Source organism: Anomaloglossus baeobatrachus, chromosome 6 (genome assembly GCF_048569485.1).
Source record: "Anomaloglossus baeobatrachus isolate aAnoBae1 chromosome 6, aAnoBae1.hap1, whole genome shotgun sequence".
NCBI lineage: Eukaryota > Metazoa > Chordata > Amphibia > Anura > Aromobatidae > Anomaloglossus > Anomaloglossus baeobatrachus.
In genome coordinates this window covers 75,888,036-75,907,486 of record NC_134358.1, presented here as the reverse complement: position 1 = coordinate 75,907,486, position 19,451 = coordinate 75,888,036, and the positions used below count along the sequence as shown (strand labels likewise).

The window sequence follows — 19,451 nt, the reverse complement described above, 5'->3', positions numbered from 1 at the left end:
CTCACCTGCAGGTTGTGTAATTTTTCTAAATCAGTATAAAATAAAGTCTGGGTCACTATCTGGATAGTAGGTGCCTCCGAGAAAATACCACAGTATAACAAAAACAATAACTCGGGCACACAAAAAGGTAAGAGTCTGAAACAGGATGATGCTTGAAATTCAGTTTGCTTGTTTTTATTGATGCAAAGGTCCAAAAAAATAATAATTCTAACGTTTTGGCCTTAACATACAGGCCTTCGTCAGAGAAAGTCTATATGGTCGTAGAGAAAAAATACGTATTCAAATGTGTGAGGTTTCCATGAGAGAAAATGAATGCCTTTGTTGACATCAATGATATATCATATACCAGACAGGGCAGTTCAAAGGTAATGCTAGAATAGTGGAATCCACTCTGAAGTACATTCAGTAGGAATACTATATGGTAAAGCTGGTGTCACACATAACGACAATGACAACGACGTCGCTGCTACGTCACCATATTCTGTGACGTAGCAGCGACCATAGATGATCGTTAGTAAGCTGTCAAACATGTTATATAAAGCAGCGACGGAGCACCGATCATAGCGACGTCGACGGTCGTTGTGTGGTTTCAGACGTAGCGTAGCGATAGTCGCTGCTGCGGTGTCAAACACAAGGATTATCAGCTTATCAGCATGGCGCAGCAGGATAGCAGCGATCAAAAAATGACCTGGAACATTCAGGAGCGAGCAACGATTTCGCAGCAGGGGTCTGATCATTGTTATGTGTCACACACAGAGACGTCGCTGTTGAGGTCGCTGCTACGTCACAGAATATGGTGACGTAGCAGCGAAGTCGTTGTCGTTATGTGTGACACCAGCTTAAGTCTCGGTCTGGACAGACACCCTGAGGGTGTGAAGTACCCAATGGTATAGTCCTTGTCTTGTTTGATAATGAAGCTAAGTAGTCATAAATCAAGATAATGATAGTGGGGAGATCAGACTCCTGGAAATGGAGGAACTCCTATGTGGTGAACGGTATCCGTGTGAACTCCTACGGTCCGGAGTTCCACTTGCGTATGACACGCGCGAGTCTCGCATCACATCACCCAGCACGGCCTGACGCACTCCAGACACGGGCATCTCAGCTGCAAAGAAATACATGCAGCTGACCCGCTCCTGTCAGGAGACTGTGCGGCCGTGACGGGTGATACCGGTGCGAGACTCGTGAGTGTCATATGGAAGTGGAACTCCGGCTTATCTTTGTAAACTGACCTTGCATTACTAAACTGGTTGCTATGGGGTTTAAAGAAGAAGAAAAAAAAACCAAACTAAACATTTTATAAAAAGATGAACTTTATTTTGCACAGCAAATACATTCACCCGGTAAACCACAGAGTAGATATTGAACGCTTCATATAAAAACAAATCATGTTTCAGTTACATTGACGATTCTGCTCCCATTTTCCTTGGGCATATGGAGCGTCCCTACACAATGTGGCACGGTCAACACCAACTGCAGTGTGCGGAGACTCCTCATAGATAAGGCAGTACAGTTGTGTAGGTAATACATTTCCAGGAGGAATACCAGAACCGAATAAGGCACAGATTTAAGAAAACACTGGTTTACAGTTTCATAGGCAATGTAAAAAAAACATTGTAAAAAGAAAAAAGAAAAAAAAAAAGTTTTTTGCACAAGTTAAAAAAAAACTGATGTAAAGTTAAATGAATTCCATCATCAGGAGCATCTTTGGGCTTTTGTAGGTCGGGCTCCTGAAACAGGGCTGTCATATATCCGATAACATCAGGGATTAAACCTGTCCGTTCTGCAGGTAGGGGAGGATTGGTGCTGAAAGTAACGCAGGAGTCCTCAGTCCGAGTGTCAGGACTGGAACGATATGACGGTGTTGATTTTATATATGAAGTAGGATCTGCTCCAATACACCCGGGTGAAGTAGTTCACATACGGCGAATAGTTCATTTTGATTTCTTGGCAGAATCGTCCATATTTCGAGGAAGCAAAGATGTTGTCATCTTCAATCACCACCTGTCAGAACAGAGAAATTGTGAATGAGTACAGCCTCAAATTTAAACTTTTTTGTAGCAATTGGACCCCCCCCCCCAAAAACAAAAAACCCCACACACTTTAACACTTACATGGCCATTTCCAATGTCCAGAAGATCTTTTACTATGCAGTTGTTCATTTTAAACAGCTCATTGCAGATGGACTCTTCGAGCACCACGTAGCTGGCTTTGTAGGTGGTCAGGATCTTGTAGATGTCCTCTGCAGACCTCATACTATAGAGCTGATACATCTGTATGAGGGGGAAGGAAAACAAACAAAGAAAAAAAAAAGTATTAAAAGTGACTGTTTTGTAAATATGAAACCATTTTATGATACAGGTAAAATATATATTTGTACCGTGTTAGCCAGTAGAGATAAAAAAAATTGTTTAAAAGAACTGAAGTCCTCAGTGGTTGATACCTTTTAATGGCTAACTGAAACGATGGTAATAGTAGCTAGCTTTCGAGACTACTCCGGTCTCTTCATCAGGCTCAGTATAATACAAAATCTGGATATGTGACTCCTCAGATTTTGTGTTATACTGAGCCTGATGAAGAGACCTGAGTAGTCTCAAAAGCTTGCTATTATTACCATCTTTTCATTTAGCCATTAAAAGGTATCAACCAGTGAGGACTTCAGTTCTTTTAAACAATTTTTTACCATTTTATTAGGCATACCAATAGGGAAGAGGGGTCAACACAATAAGTCAAAAATAAAGGAGAGCCGTAGGAACGTCTTATTTTCTTGATAACTTGGGTGACTGTATAATACAGGTTCTCATTTACTTAATGTTGGTGGGGTGGGGGTGCGCTTGCATTAAATCCTATGGTGGTGTGCGCAGTGGGTTCCTGCAAGGCACTAAACATTGGTTAAGGCTATGTGTACACACTGTGTTTCTTTGACGCTGCGTTTTTGGACGCTAAAATGTATAAAAACGCACCCGCGGCAAAAACGCACAAAAAACGCATGTATTTTTATTGCGTTCTTGATCTCTGCGTATTTCTTTGTTTTTCCAATGCATTGCATGGGGGAAAAATGCAGAAAAACGCAGGAAAGAATTGACATGTCCATTTTTTTTTAAGCTCAAAAACGCAGCTTAAAAAAAAAAAAAAAAGTTGTGTGTGGACAGCAAAAATGAAAACTCATAGACTTTGCTGGGGAAGCAAACTCATGCAGTTTTGAGCCCAAAAACGCACAAAAAGACACCCGAAAACGCGCAAAAACGACGCGAAAAAGCCTAAAAGTGTTGGAAGAGACAGTAAGCGCAAATAGGGTCTTATCCTAAAACACTGTCAGCAAAGGTGCTGTAAGGGTAGACTCACCTGTTGTGGTTGTAAAAGTCACAATCACTGTAATAATATAAATACGGCTGCAGCAGAACCCAAGTGGAGATGCAGTTCAATGTTGGAGACAAAAGGGTTAATAAACCGCGCTGCCGTAGAAAGGAGGATCCATGAACAAGGAATGATTTTGTCTACGCGTTTCAAAGCCTTATGGCTTTTTCCTCAGCACAAATCATATACCTCATATATGATTTGTCCTGAGAAAGAAGCCATAAGGCTTTGAAACGCGTAGACAAATAAAATCATTCCTTCTACATGGACCCTCCTTTCTACGGCAGCGCGGTTATTAACCCTAGGCATTGAACATTAATAGGCTGCAAGTAATCTCTGCCTCTACATTATTCTTCTCTGATTATGTGGCAAAAACCTGGTGACAGATTCCCTTTAAGGGCTCGATTCTAGTAGAATGGAAGTCAATGATTGGGCAGTTAAGCCAGCCATAAGATCATTTCTGGGGAGGGAGGTTTTCTTAAGAGACCATGTTCAAGCCCTGGACACCCAATGTATGGTGCGAACCACAAGTTTTTACAGGTAAGCTTCACCTCATCTCTAGAGATAAGCCCAAAGATTTGCATTAGCCTAATCCACCAGAAAGTTTGGTTTTCCATAGCAGCTGTATGAGGGCACTGCAAAACTTGCTCAGCTGACATCTATACCAACGTGCTACGCGAGTCTTGCAATTACAAAGCTCACTAAAGTCATTCAGACGCTTGGCTTTGTAATTGCATGAGGCACCCTTGATGCCAGCGCTTGAGTGTTGACTGAGGTTAACACCACCTGGTCTGGCTGCCAAGGAGAACAGCGTCTGCAAGTGTCAAGTCACCGACAGGAAGCAAGAAGTCTAGAAAGTGTTGAGCAATTGAAAAGAAATAGTCGTTCTTGATTACAAAATAAGTGGTATTAAAGGGAACCTGTCAGGAGCAATATGCACCCAGAACTCATAGCAGTTCTGAGTACATATTGCTAATCCCTGCCTAAGCGTCCCTGTATACAGTAGAATAAATGCACAGATCTTTACAAAACGTATTTGTAAAGATCAATTATATACTAATGAGCTCATGGACTAGTCACAAGAGCGAGAATTTCCTTGGCTATACTGCCCACATAGCAAGTTAGCACGCCCCTGTGGGTGAACTAAAATGCTAATGAATGTGTAGCAACTAGTGTTGAGCGGACCCGGATCCGCACGGTTTGAGTGCCCGATCCGAGTCCGACCAGTACCCGGGATTCAAGGTGCACGATCCGGATCAGTGATTATTATTATTTTTTTTTTTTTTTTCCCTCTCTCTCTCTCTTCCTCTCTCGTCCCGGATCCGGTTCCCCATTCGTTTACATGGCTGCGGATTCCGCCGGACCCTGATTATGGCTCAACTCTAGTAGCAACGTGCACATACCTAACTCTTCATGGTGGCCAGCGGAGGATGTATGCACAGTGCACATGATCCAGAGTCCCTGGGACTTCCGATCATGCACACTAAATTGATGCCGGGTGTAAGCTACACGGCTTCAGTGAGATATAGTGCGCATGACTGAAAGTCCTGGGGTCTCAAGATCATGCGCAGTGCACATCCATACTGCACCGTCCATCATCAAGACGTTGGTATGTGCGTCGTCGCTGCTCATTCATTAGCACGTTAGTACGCCCACAGCATATAGACCAAGACTTAGGGCCATTTACATTTTTAAGTGGATAAGTGCAATCTCATATGCAGCAGAGGTGTGTGCACAGCAGGGAGAGAGTTTGAAACCATTTTGGTAAAAAGTCTTAAAGTTCCAGGTTGTGGTCTAAAGTCCTTATACACCTTAGTGTTGGCTGTTGTGTCAACCCAGCCATCTTGCCTGAGCTTCCCATACACAGGAGTGCTCACTTTGCCAATTGCTCATGCTGAGAGCTGCTGGCAGACATCTCTAGATAATGATCAGCACCCTGGAAGCAGTAGGATGGATCCTCAACAGCATCCGTGCAGGGAGATTTGAGTCCCCCCCATACACCAAAGACTGTTGGCAAGTGTCAGTACTGGTGGGTTTGACTGACAGTTTAATGTTTGAGCCTTAAGGTTTTATATGTAGAGACTAGCTGTAGTACCCGGGCGTTGGTCGGGATAGTAACTGTCTCTCTGTCTCTGTATCAGTCTCTGTCTGTCTTTGTATCATTTACTGTCTGTCTCTTTCCCTGTCTGTCTCTGTATCAGTCTATATCTGTCTCTTTCCCTGTCTGTCTCTTTATCAGTCTATATCTGTCTCTTTCCCTGTCTGTCTCTATCAGACTCTGTATCAGTCTCTGTATTTCTCTGTGTCTGTCTCTCCTATCTCTTGGTCTGACTTTTTCCCCGGTCCGACTCGGTCTCTTTCCCCATCTGTCTCTCTCCCCAGTCTGTCCCCGTAGCTGTCTGTCCCTTTCCCCAGTCTCTCCCCATAGATGTCTGTCCCTTTCCCCAGTCTGTCCCCGTAGCTGTCTGTCCCTTTCCCCAGTCTCTCCCCATAGATGTCTGTCCCTTTCCCCAGTCTGTCCCCGTAGCTGTCTGTCCCTTTCCCCAGTCTGTCCCCGTAGCTGTCTGTCCCTTTCCCCAGTCTGTCCCCGTAGCTGTCTGTCCCTTTCCCCAGTCTGTCCCCATAGCTGTCTGTCCCTTTCCCCAGTTTGTCCCCATAGCTGTCTGTCCCTTTCCCCAGTTTGTCCCCATAGCTGTCTGTCCCTTTCCCCAGTCTGTCCCCGTAGCTGTCTGTCCCTTTTCCCAGTCTGTCCCCGTAGCTGTCTGTCCCTTTCCAGGTCTGCCTCTTTCCAGGTCTGCCTCTTTCCAGGTCTGCCTCTTTCCAGGTCTGCCTCTTTCCAGGTCTGCCTCTTTCCTGGTCTGCCTCTTTCCTGGTCTGCCTCTTTCCTGGTCTGCCTCTTTCCTGGTCTGCCTCTTTCCTGGTCTGCCTCTTTCCTGGTCTGCCTCTTTCCTGGTCTGCCTCTTTCCTGGTCTGCCTCTTTCCTGGTCTGCCTCTTTCCCCGTGTGTCTTTCTGGCTTTCTTTTCCTAGCTGTCTCTGTTTGTCTCTGTTTCTTTCCCTGTGTGCCTCTTTCTCTGTCTGTGCCTGTCTGTCTGTCTCTCGGTCTGTGTCTGTCTGGGTGTCTCTCCATCGACATCTTATTACCTCACACATAAGCTTCTTATACTATGAATGTCCTTTGTTCCTATAGCAACCCACCACAGGTCCTATTAATAGCCTGTAGCTCGCAGCTCCATTCACTTTAATGGAGGCAGGATTTTTGGAGAGTAATGTGTAAAGCGCGGGTTTAAATTTTCTTGTTAAAACATAGTCTATGACATTCCCTGAGTCACATGAGGCATCTGTGCAAAATTTTGTGATTGTAAATGCGACGGTGCAGATTCCTTTAGCGGACATACACACACACACACACACACACACACACACACACATATACTAAGCTTTATATATTAGATTTTGTAAGATTGAGATTAACAACTGGAAAATTCTAATTACATCTTCATTTCTCTTCATCATCTCTTCATCATTATAAACTGGTAAGCTGGTCACCATCCGTCCAGTGCAGAGTTTTATAGCTCCCATCAGTGCAGGGCTTCCAGCAAACACCGCTGTAGCAGGGGCCTGAGTCCTAGAGAAGGAGAGATGTGTCAGGTTCAGGAACTGCCTAACACCAATTATACTCAGCTGCTCGAGTTGTGTCCATCCAACTGCTCTTAAGTACAGTAGTGCTCGCTCAGCACTTCTCCCGTTCTCATGCCTTCAGTAGCCGGTGACTGATATAACATGAAGATCAGACTTGCAGCACGTTACCAACTTACTGTATCCAGTTCATGACCTCCACTGTGTCAGACTCGTAGCGCTCCTCCAGATCTGTCAGTTCATCAACTATCCTGGGTAAAAACTGCAGAACACAAAAAATGGCAGAAGATCCGATGGTCCCAAACAAGAGGGGCAACATAGAAAGCTTAGACAAACACTGCACATCATGGCTCTATCAGTGTGAACCCCCCCCCCCCCCAGATCTGATTACATGGGCTGATTACAAAGTCACAGATTCTGTGAGGCAACAACGACCTTGCCAGCGATCTTGCTACGTTTGACACATAGCAGCGACCAGGCCCCAGCTGTGAGATCGCTGGTTGTGTCGGAATGGCCTGGACCATTTTTTGATCGTTGAGGTCCTGCTGGGCAGGATGCATCGGTGTGTTTGACGCCTTACCAACAACCTCGTTGACGACTCAGAGCTCGGGGTCCCAACAACCACCAAGATCGTTATATAGGTTGCGATGGTCCATTTATCGTTGCTGTGTTGTTGGGAAGATCTGACTGTCTGACTGTGTGACATCTCACCAGCGACCACGTAGCGACTTTCCAGCGATCCTTATCAGGTCGTATCGTTGTCGGGATCGCTGGAAAGTCGTTAAATGTGACAGGGGCTTTAGATCTGTTATTTACCCTGAAGTCAGAGGGCAAGATCAATGGCAAAGATTATGAAAACTCATTCTCAGGAGCGCTCAGTTCTCACCTCCCAGCTTCCTGGGAAAGGAGGTAGTACGCTCCTGAACAACTGCACAGGTCTGACCAGTGTAATTACAGAGATCTGCACTTTTAATTTCCCATCCTGCAAGATGAAGCCCTGCAGCAGAGGACTCAATCTGGCCAGAACCTGCCAACTTTAGAGCAGCGTGTAGAGCTTGAAACCCCTGCACTCACACAATAGTGACCGATTGCCTAGGCAAACTACAGAGGTGGCTGGTAACTTGTGCAAAAAGCAGATTAAAAAAAACCAAACCAATAATATACATACAGTATATATAGTGTGTCCACCCATATCCTGGCCACCGCCATTAACTTGAGAACGGCGGCAGCTATAGGCATAGAAGTGGTGTCTAGGTATAGTAAAGTAGCCATGCGCTACGCAATGAAACCACCTATAGCGCCACCTTGTAGAAAACAATGGAGTTAGCATTTTGATCTCGAAAACAGAACGAGAGAGAAAAAAAGAGAATTTTGTTTACTTACCGTAAATTCTTTTTCTTATAGTTCCGACATGGGAGACCCAAACCATGGGTGTATAGCTTCTGCCTCCGGAGGACACACAAAGTACTACACTCAAACGTGTAGCTCCTCCCTCCGGGCTATATACACCCCCTGGATGACAATCTACCCAGTTCAGTGCAAAAGCTGAAGGAGGACATCCACCCATAAGTAGAGATAGAGTAAAACTCGGAATAACCGGAACTCTGACTACTAACAACAGCCGGTGAAACACACGGAACAAAAAAACTGCCAACAGGCAACAGGGAGGGTGCTGGGTCTCCCATGTCGGAACTATAAGAAAAAGAATTTACGGTAAGTAAACAAAATTCTCTTTTTCTTTATCGTTCCTTATGGGAGACCCAAACCATGGGACGTTCCAAAGCAGTCCATGGGTGGGAATAAACCAAACTGAGAAGTAGGCAAAACCTAACTTCACAAATGGGCGACAGCCGCCTGAAGAATGCGTCTGCCCAAGCTCGCATCTGCCGAAGCATGAGCATGCACTTGGTAGTGCTTCGAAAAAGTGTGCAGACTGGACCACGTGGCAGCCTGACAAACCTGCTGAGCCGTAGCCTGGTGCCTGAAAGCCCAGGAGGCACCGACAGCTCTGGTCGAGTGCGCCTTAATCCCTGGCGGGGGAGGCACCTGAGAACACTGGTAGGCATCGGTGATAGCCGACCTGATCCAACGAGCTAGGGTCGGTTTAGAAGCAGCGAGACCCTTGCGCTGACCAGTGGTTAGCACAAAAAGTGAGGTGCACCGCCTAAAAACGGCGGTGCGTGACACATAGATTCGGAGCGCCCGCACCAAATCCAAGGTATGCAACGCCTTTTCAAAGCGATGCACAGGGGCCGGACAAAGAGAAGGCAATGAAATGTCCTGGTTAAGGTGGAAAGGAGACACCACCTTAGGGAGAAAGTCCGGAGACGGACGAAGAACCACCTTGTCTTGGTGAAACACCAAAAAGGGGGATTCCGAAGAGAGCGCAGCCAAATCAGAAACTCTCCTGAGAGAAGTTATGGCTACTAGAAAAACAACTTTCTGTGAAAGTCTAAACAAGGGAACCTCCCTGAGAGGCTCAAAGGGGGGTTTCTGTAAGGCCGTGAGGACCAGATTAAGGTCCCAGGGATCCAAGGGCCGCCGGTAAGGAGGAATGATGTGAGATGCGCCCTGCATGAAGGTGCGCACCTGAGCCAGTCGGGCGATACGCCGCTGGAACAATACCGACAGAGCCGACACCTGTCCCTTGAGGGAATTGAGGGACAGTCCTAGCTGTAGACCGGACTGTAGAAAAGACAGGATGGTCGGCAAGGAGAACGGCCAAGGAGCATGGTCGGAAGAGCGACACCAGGACAGGAAAATCCTCCAAGTCCTGTGGTAAATCTTGGCCGAGGAAGACTTCCGAGCCTGAGTCATGGTGGAGATGACCTCAGAGGGAATGCCTGAAGCCGTCAGGATCCAGGACTCAAGAGCCACGCCGTCAATCTGAGAACCGCAGAATTCTGGCGGAAGAACGGACCTTGAGAGAGAAGGTCTGGGCGGTCCGGGAGATGCCACGGCACCTCTACGGACAGACGGAGCAGGTCTGGGTACCAAGCTCGCCTGGGCCAGTCCGGAGCAATGAGTATGACTCGACGGCCCTCCATTCTGATCTTGCGCAGAACCCTGGGCAAGAGCGCTAGAGGGGGAAACACATAGGCCAGACGGAACTGAGACCAATCTTGAACCAGTGCGTCTGCTGCGAAGGCTTGAGGATCGTGGGATTTACGATCCTTGGCTGCGGTAGTGGACGAGGCCGATGGCTTAGAGGATGACCAGTTAGAGGAATGAAAGGAACGAAACCTCGATTGGTTCCTGCCCTGGACAGGTTTCTTGGCTTTAGTTTGTGGCAAGGAAGTACTCTTCCCGCCAGTAGCTTCCTTAATTATGTCATCCACCTGTTCCCCAAACAGCCGGGACCCAGCAAAAGGGAGACTCGCAAGGTACTTCTTAGAGGAAGCGTCTGCTTTCCACTCTCGAAGCCACAAGATCCTGCGGATCGCGAGGGAGTTAGCGGAGGCCAACGCCGTGCGGTGAGAAGCCTCCAGGATGGCAGACATGGCGTAGGATGCAAAAGCCGAAGCTTGAGAAGTTAAGGCATCCGTCTCAGGAATAGAGTCCCTGGAGAGGGAATGAATCTCCGCCAGAGAGGCAGAGACTGCCTTAAGAGCCCACACTGCCGCAAAAGACGGGGAGAACGAGGCTCCTGCCGCCTCATATACAGACTTGGCCAGAAGGTCAACCTGGCGGTCAGTGGGATCCTTAAGAGAAGTGCCATCAGCCACAGCTACGACTGTGCGGGCTGAGATTCTGGACACCGGAGGGTCTACCTTTGGGGACTGGGCCCAGTCCTTAACCACCTCTGGTGGAAAAGGAAAACGGTCATCTGAACTACGCTTCGGAAAACGTTTGTCAGGACAGGCCCTGGGCTTGTTAACAGTGGTGTGAAAGCTGGAGTGGTTAAAAAACATACTCCTAGGTTTCTTAGGAGAGGTAAACTGGTGTACCTCTACCAGAGAGGGTTGTTCCTCTGACTCTTGTGGGTTGAGGTTCAGTACGGAGTTAATGGACGCAATCAAGTCACTAACATCCGCATCACCCTCAGACAAGTCAATGGGGTACATAGAGGCAGCGTCTGAGCCCACAGTAAACGAATCCTCCTCGCCCTGCACCTCGGCTTGTGAATCAGAGCCGTGGGACGAGGAAGGAGAAGGTTCCCTGCGTCTCCGTTTAGGGGGACGGGGTCCTAGGACATGCTCTGAGGGCTCTGCAGAGCTCGGAGCCGCAGAGGCACCCTGAGAAGGGGGCTGATGCATGGACAGCCCCATGGAGTCGGCAAAGGACTGGGAAATAGCTTGTGAAAAGGAAGCTACCCAAGCCGGGGGTTCAGCCACCGGGGCCGGAGCAGCCGGAGGGACCCCTGAGGAGGCTCCAGGCTGAGACACAAACATGTTAGCACAGGCATCACAATGTGGGTATGTGCTTGGCTCTGGCAGAATGAGCTTACATGCAGTGCATATAGCGTACATGTTTGCAGCCTTGCTTCGGGTGACAGACATGCTGCTGAGGTGGAAGCTCTGCAGCACGAATACACTCCTGTAGAATGCCCTGACAGTGTAATAAAAGTCCACAACCGAAGGTTGTGGCTTACCAGCCCGCTCTCTGTGTGCCCTCCGGATTCCACCGCTCAAAGACCCTGTGAAGCGTCAGCCTTCCTAACAGTATGCAGCATCCAGCGCCTTCCAGTGTAAGAACGCTGAGAAAATGGCGCTGGGAGAAGGAGGGGGGGCGTGTATAAGCCCAAGAGCTGTAAAAACGGAGGGCAGAGAGATACAGGGAGAGATACAGGGGAGGGAACATCTCCCCAGAGAGGAGTGCCCTCCCCTCTGCTGGTCGGGCGGTGGGCGGCGCTGTATGCAAAACATGCAGAGAAGCCGAAACCGAAACTAGGCCCAAACTGAAGCCGGGGCCTAGATTTTAAAATGCGGCCGACGAGCAGGCACCTTCGGCGCGGTTCTCAGGGGAAACCCCCAGAACCGGCCGGAATTTACAGTAACGCTAAAACACATACTGTCCCCCCAATAAAAGTACCCGGGACCCCTGAAAAACGTCTCAATACTTAGCTTTTGAGACGCAGGGCCATGTCCCTGAGTGAGGGTTAAACGCTCCTTCCAGCAGGGACCAGACAGGGCTGCGGATGGAGACCGGTCTTCTGCAAGCAGAGAGAACCGTGGAAGCTCCCACTTCAAACCAGAGCCTCGACAGAGGATGTGAAGGAGCGCGGCATGTGAAGGCTCCAGCCTTATAAAGTCAACCTTAACAGCACCCCGACAGAGTGGGGTGTGAAGGGACATGCCGGGAGTCCAGACTGGACCCGCTTTTCTTCCAAATCTTTAAAATTAAAATAAAAATGAAAAAAAAAAAATATCAGAGAATGCAAGTGTGTGATCCTCCTGAAACACAAAGCATTGAACTGGGTAGATTGTCATCCAGGGGGTGTATATAGCCCGGAGGGAGGAGCTACACGTTTGAGTGTAGTACTTTGTGTGTCCTCCGGAGGCAGAAGCTATACACCCATGGTTTGGGTCTCCCATAAGGAACGATAAAGAAAAAGTGAATTCAAAGTTGTAGGGCATCATCAATTCAATACGAATCGACACCTTGCATACAGAAATGCTATGATTAGAATATGGATAACTCACAAGGCTGCGGACGTGAAGCAATACCTCATGGAGACCTTCCTACAAGTCATTGGGTGTGGTGGCTGCATGGAGTGGCCTCCACGCTGACCTGACCCCACTAGACTTCTTTCTGTGAGGTCACATCAAATAGCAGGTGTATGCGACCCCTCCACCAACATTGCAGGACCTACGACGACGTATCACAGATGCTTGTGCAAACGTGTCACCTACCATATTGCACAACATGCAGCAAGATACAATATGCTGTCCAGAGTCCAGATGTGCATTGCAGCTGACGTTGGCCACTTTGAGCATCAAAGTTAAATGAGCGCCACATGCGTGACCAGCATTCAATGTTTTGGGTGGGGGGGGGGGGGTGTCATGGGTTTCATATCATAGCATTTCTGTATGCAAGGTGTCGATTCGTATTGAAATGATGATGCCCTACAATTTTTTAATTCACTTTTTTTTCTCTATCTCGTTCCGTTTTCGAAATAAAAATGCTAACTCGGTTGTTTTCCACCAGGTGGCGCTATAGGTGGTTTCATTGCGTAGCGCATGGCTACTTTACTATACCTAGACACCACTTCTATGCCTATAGCTGCCGCCGTTCTCAAGTTAATGGCGGTGGACAGGATATAGGTGGACACACTGTATATATATATATAAATAATGCTGGTGCTAATAAAGATAATTTCCCCCAGCCCCTGTAATCAGAGGGCTGGAACAAGAAAGCCCACCACCCCCACTACAAAAATGCAAAAATGAAACAATGAGCAGAATGAACAGTTTCTATACAAGGTCCACTGACATTTTTGGGTTCTTACCTCCCTCCATAAACTGAAGCCAATCACAGCTGGGACAATAGCACTTAACAATAAGGCCTATGAGGAAAAGCAAAATAGAAGTTTACAGGGAAAGCAGCTCAGTGATATCTCCAAACTATACAAGATATTTTAGGATTTAGAATAAAAATGATAGTGGACCTGCTTATTATTAGGGCTAATTACACCGTGTGCAGAATTATTAGGCAAGTTGTATTTTAGAGGGGGGATTTTTATTATTGATCAACAACTATCTTCTCAATCAACCCAAAAGACTCATAAATATCAAAGCTTAATATTTTTGGAAGTTGGAGTGTTTTTTTTTTTTAGATTTGGCTATCTTAGGAGGATATCTGTTTTGCCGGTAACTATTACTGTGCAGAATTATTAGGCAACTTAATAAAAACCAAACATACTCCCATCTCACTTGTTTATTTTCACCAGGTAAACCAATATGACTGCACAAAAGTTAGAAATAAACATTTCTGACATGCCAAATCAAAACCCCAAAAAATGAGTGACCAATATAGCCATCTTTCTTTATGATGACACACAACGGCCTACCATCCATAGATTCTGTCAGTTGCTTGTTCTGTTTACGATCAACATTGCATGCAGCAGCCACCACAGCCTCCAGACACTGATCCACGAGGTGTACTGTTTTCCTTCCCTGTAGATCTTACATTTTATGAGGGACCACAGGTTCTCTATGGGGTTCAGATGAGGTAAACAAGGGGGTCATGTCATTATTTTTTCATCTTTTAGACCTTTACTGGCCAGCCACGCTGTGGAGTAGTTGGATGCATGTAATGAAGCATTGTCCTGCATGAAAATCATGTTTTTCTTGAACGATACCGACTTCTTCCTGTACCACTGCTTGAAGAAGTTGTCTTCCAGAAACTGGCAGTAGGTCTGGGAGTTGAGCTTCACTCCATCCTCAACCCGAAAAGGTCCCACAAGTTCATCTTTGATGATACCAGCCCATACCAGTACCCTACCTCCACCTTGCTGGCATCTGAGTCGGAGTGGAGCTCTCTGCCCTTTACTGATCCAGCCTCTGGTCCATCCATCTGGCCCATCAAGAGTCACTCTCATTTAATCAGTCCATAAAACCTTTGAAAAATCAGTCTTAAGATATTTCTTGGCCCAGTCTTGACGTTTTATCTTATGTTTCTTGTTCAGAGGTGGTGGTTTTTGAGCCTTCCTTATCTTGGCCATGTCCCTGAGTATGGCACACCTTGTGCTTTTTGATACTCCAGTAACGTTGCAGCTCTGAAATATGGCCAAACTGGTGGCAAATGACATCTTGGCAGCTTCACGCTTGATTTTCCTCAAATCATGGGCAGTTATTTTGCGCTTTGTTTGCCCAACACGCTTCTTGTGACCCTGTTGGCTATTTGCCATGAAACGCTTGATTGTTCGGTGATCACGCTTCAAAAGTTTGGCAATTTCAAGACTGCTGCATCCCTCTGCAAGACATCTCACAATTTTGGAGTTTTCAGAGCCCGTCAAATCTCTCTTCTGACCCATTTTGCCAAAGGAAAGGAAGTTGCCTAATAATTAATCACACCTTACATAGGGTGTTGATGTCATTACACCACACCCCTCCTCATTACAGAGATGCACATCACCTGATTTACTTAATTGTTAGTTGGCTCTCAGCCTATACAGCTTGGAGTAGGACGACATGTATAAAAAGTATCATGTGATCAAAATACTCATCTGCCTAATAATTCTGCACACAGTGTAGTGTATACAGAGGATCCTATAATCTAAGTTGCTTACACAGATACAAGTATGGCCATTAATGTAGGGGCTACTTATGATCTACCAATAGTGATAGTAGTGCTGGTCCGGTTACATTGCACAGGTAACGTTTCATACTCACCAGCACAACTGCATTTACAGCTCTCAGACGACTCCACTTGAAGACTGTTAGCCAAAGTGCTGGAGAACAGACACCAGAAGCTGCGAGGACACAGACATAAGGAGTCCACAGGTACTTCAGTCTAAGAGAAAGCAACCACATCTCAATTTGGAGTTGTATACAACATTCAGCCCATAGCTTAGGAGATTTTGAAGTTACTTACCCCTCAAAGGTCATGGCCAATACACCAAGGATAAGACTCTGGACGACATGATAGACGACTTCTGGCCTTTGCCCAACACTGCCGTCCTCAGATGTATTATGACTGACTGGATCACCACTAAAGGCAATAACAAACCGAATCATGACCTTCATAAAAAAAAAAAAGTTGCCCACAACATTTGTGTGGTGTAAACCCTAATTTAAGAAAACAGGCTTCCGTGGATCTGAAGGCCATAGGTAACGAGGTATGCTCATCTTAGTAAGTGATCTTTAGATGTCAACTTATTGATCGGGGAGGGGGGGAGGGAAATGCCATTAGGGGTATATACTAATCCTTAGAATAAGAGGGCTCATTCAGCTGCTGTATTCTTAAAATCAGGGTAGAGGTGGGGGGGAGGGGTGGTGGAAGTTTCACATGTTGACCAATTAGTTATAGCATACACGGATGGTCACTTCTGAAGATGGAAGGATCCTTTAAGGATGCAACTGATGACATCCTAGTAATATGCCATCACTTAATGATTGCAAAAGAATATACATGAACATGAGTAATACGAGCTGGCATTATGGGTGGGGGGGATGAATACTCACCGAAATTCTTTAAGTAATCCCCGACACATGGAGACCAGGCATACAATGGAGACCAGGATGTAAAATGGTAAAAGTGAAGACTGTGTGAGTCTTAAGAGGCAGTCCTGAGAAAGTGGCTGAAATGATTCATGACATAACAGCCAGTTCACTGTGAAGTTCCTACTAAAAAAAAAAAGTTTATATTCTATATCAAATTTGTTACATTGGATTCTTCAACTTATATTTTCGACTATTAGATAAACTTACTTGTTCATTTTCAGTCCAAATTTAACTTCCAGAGACTTCAGGATTTGATCGTCGCCTGTTTTAGTAACTAGAGCCTGAGAAACAAGAGTTTACAGTTGATATCAACTGCAGGACACCGCCCGTGGGTTGCGTTTTTTTTTTTTTAATTATGACAGTAAATTAGCAAATTTTGGCCAAATCCTAGAAAACCCTTCCACAGTACTTACCCCTATTAAAAAGTGAATGGATAATGAAAATGTAAAGATTAGACAAAAATACATCATCTTCCCCACTTTGGCTTTGAAGGTCCCCGGTCTTACAATGGCCTAAGAAAAACAAATGAATACTCATGAAAACAAAATTGCATCTACATTTGTGCACAGGAGCAGAGAGTTAATTTACAGTCTCCATTGACCTTGTTCTGTACAGTGTAGCCGGCAGCACCAGCTAATATACAAGGTCACAGTGATACAATCCACACTGGAAATGAAGAGGTGCAGCACAGACATCTCATGTCTATTAAAAATGACCAGTTAATCAGTAATAAGCTAGATGTGAACTCTGTGCCCAGGATCCTGCAATCTTCCCTAGCTGTCATGTATTAGCACAACTGCATTCCTGGACTATCTTCTACAACCCATAAGGCAACTGACACTGATGCTTTGGAGGCAACATCCTCTTGATAAAATCATAGAATGGTAGAGTTGGAAGGGACCTCCTGGGCCATCGGGTCCAACCCCCTGAGAGTACAGGCTTTCCTTAAATCATCCCAGCTATATGTTTATCCAGTTTCTGCTTGAACATTTCCATTGATGGAGAGCTCACTACCTCCTGTGGTAGCCTGTTGCACTTTCTGACTGCCCTCACCACCTCCCGTGGTAGCCTGTTCCACTCCCTGACTGCCCTCACTGTCAGACAGCTTTTCCTAATCTCTAATCTGAATCTCCTTCCTTTAAGTTTCATTCCATTGCTTCTTGTACTTGGTTGTGCTAATGAAAATACGGTGGTTCCCGCTGCACTGTGACTGCCTTTGAGATATTTGTGGACCACTATTAAGTCTCCTCTCAGCCTTCTCTTTTTCAAACTAAACATCCCTAGTTCTTTTAGCCATTCTTCATATGACATGGTTTGCAGATCTTCTACCATTTGGTGGCTCTTCTCTGGACTTGCTCCAATATATTGATCTATTTCTTGAATTGGGGGCTCAGAACTGTACACAGTATCCCAGGTGGGGTCTGACCAGGGCAGAGTATAGGGGAATAATTACCTCTCTTGATCTAGATTCAATGCTTGTCTTGATACATCCCAGAATTTTTGTTGGCCTTTCCCTGGCAGATTTTGTAGTTCTCCCTTTACAATAAGATAGAGACTAATGCATACTAAATAAGAAAACTAAATCCAGGCATGACTTGTCCAGCAGGAGCAAGTCAAGCCAATCTATGCAAATCCTACAAAATAGTTGTCCAAGGACAGATTGTAGGACGTCAGGATGAGCAAGCACTACCATGCTCAGTGCTTGTAATGAGCAGTTGAGGTGCTTGGATGGGTGTGACGCAAGTACTTAAAGAGGTTGTCTCGTACCTTTACATTGCTGGCCTATCCTTAGGCTAGCATTAAGCTAGACAAAAAGATTGACGTCACTCCCAAAATTGCAATGTGAACAAGTGCATAACTGAACATGACAAAAAAAAAAAAGTTACATTATGAAATGATAAAACATGAAAACCATGAATGCAAGAATATAGATATGTATTACCGCTAAAGGAAATTAAGAAAAAAAAAATATATAAAAATGGTCGTTTTTTGCATGCTAAATATATCAAGATTTTCTTTAGCAGTAATGCATGTCTATATTCTTGCATTCATGGTTTTCATGTATTAGCATATAAGAGTGCAGCTGTCTCCTTTTTTGTCTTTCTACCCTCAGGCTAGGTCATCAATGTCTGATTGGCCAGGGCCTGAAACCTCAAACCTCCGTTGATCAGCTGTTCTCGGTGCCGGTGGCAGGAAATGCTCAGTTTCGGAGCCGCTTTGTCTTGTGACAGTGGCCGCGGACTGGTACTACTCTACTAGTACTCGAAGGGGTGGTGCAGTGCAGTCCGGTCGGATGGGTGTCTCCGTTCTCCGGAGTCTTCTCTTTTGGCCATCTTTGTCCTCCTTCTTCTGAAGCCGGGGTGCATGATGTGTGCTAAGTCATCCACGCTAGCTGGCATTGGGGTCCTGCGCAGGTGCACTTTGATATCCCCTTAGCAGGGCAGATCAAAGTATTATAGTGTGCCTGTGCGGGACCTCAATGCCGGCTAGTGTGGAAGATGTAGGACATGTCATGCACCCCAGCTTCAGAAGAAGTAGGACAAAGATGGTCGAAAGAGGAGGCACCGGACCCAGAGAACGGAGACACCCATCCGACCAGACTGCACTGCCCCTTAGGTGAGTATCATAAAGTGATTATTACGTTCTACACAGCGGCCTGGGCACTTATATACAGCATATTAGAATCCTGTACATAAAAGCCCACTGGTGGTGTCCGCAGCTTATAGCCGCTAAATCTGGTGACAGGTTCCCTTTAAGTATAATGGAAGTCGATTGGGAACTTGAGCATTTTTCCTGGAAATATGTTTAAAGGGAACCAATCACGAGGATTTTCGTACATAACCTAAACCCAGTGCTAAACTGGCACCATCAGGCTGATTCTCTACATATCATTAGTGGTCAGCTCGGATGTTTAGGCTGTCAAATCCAAGAAAGTAAACTTTAAAAAAATCAGCAGCTTCTTGAGTGACATTCGCAACTGAGCAGATAATATATGGGTGGGTATTGATATGGATTCCCACCCCCCTGACTGTTGTTCCTCCCTCTTCTGTTCACTATGGTATTATACAAACAAATCACTTTGCTTAAGGACCTGTGGTGAGGTCATTCCCATGTGACCAGAAGGTGCGGGGCCTCAGCCAACAAAGCTGGATACCAGGTCACAAAGGTATGACCTCACCACAGGTCCTTCAACAAAGTGAGTCGTTTGTATAATACCATATAGAACAGAGAGGGAGGAACAACAGCAGGGGGGGGGCGTAAATCCATATGAATACCCACCCATATATTATCTG

At 46.0% G+C, this 19,451-nt stretch overlaps 1 protein-coding gene across 3 annotated transcripts in view; it reads right to left on the bottom strand.

Moving 5' to 3' along the window:
- Positions 1-1,326: 1,326 nt before the first annotated feature.
- Positions 1,327-19,451, bottom strand: part of LOC142317076 (putative C-mannosyltransferase DPY19L4) — a 66,771-nt gene continuing 48,646 nt past the window's right edge. For 2 of the 3 annotated variants that reach the window (XM_075353050.1, XM_075353052.1), the window contains 10 exons: positions 16,572-16,670; positions 16,366-16,439; positions 16,120-16,281; positions 15,530-15,646; positions 15,328-15,448; positions 13,443-13,499; positions 7,174-7,256; positions 6,851-6,983; positions 2,115-2,273; positions 1,327-2,004 (listed from right to left, as the gene is read on the bottom strand). In XM_075353050.1, coding sequence (XP_075209165.1) covers positions 1,840-2,004; positions 2,115-2,273; positions 6,851-6,983; positions 7,174-7,256; positions 13,443-13,499; positions 15,328-15,448; positions 15,530-15,646; positions 16,120-16,281; positions 16,366-16,439; positions 16,572-16,670 — 1,170 coding nt within the window. In that variant the 3' untranslated portion in view covers positions 1,327-1,839. The remainder of the gene's footprint in view (positions 2,005-2,114; positions 2,274-6,850; positions 6,984-7,173; positions 7,257-13,442; positions 13,500-15,327; positions 15,449-15,529; positions 15,647-16,119; positions 16,282-16,365; positions 16,440-16,571; positions 16,671-19,451) is intronic. The other variant, XM_075353051.1, reaches the window with a different exon arrangement.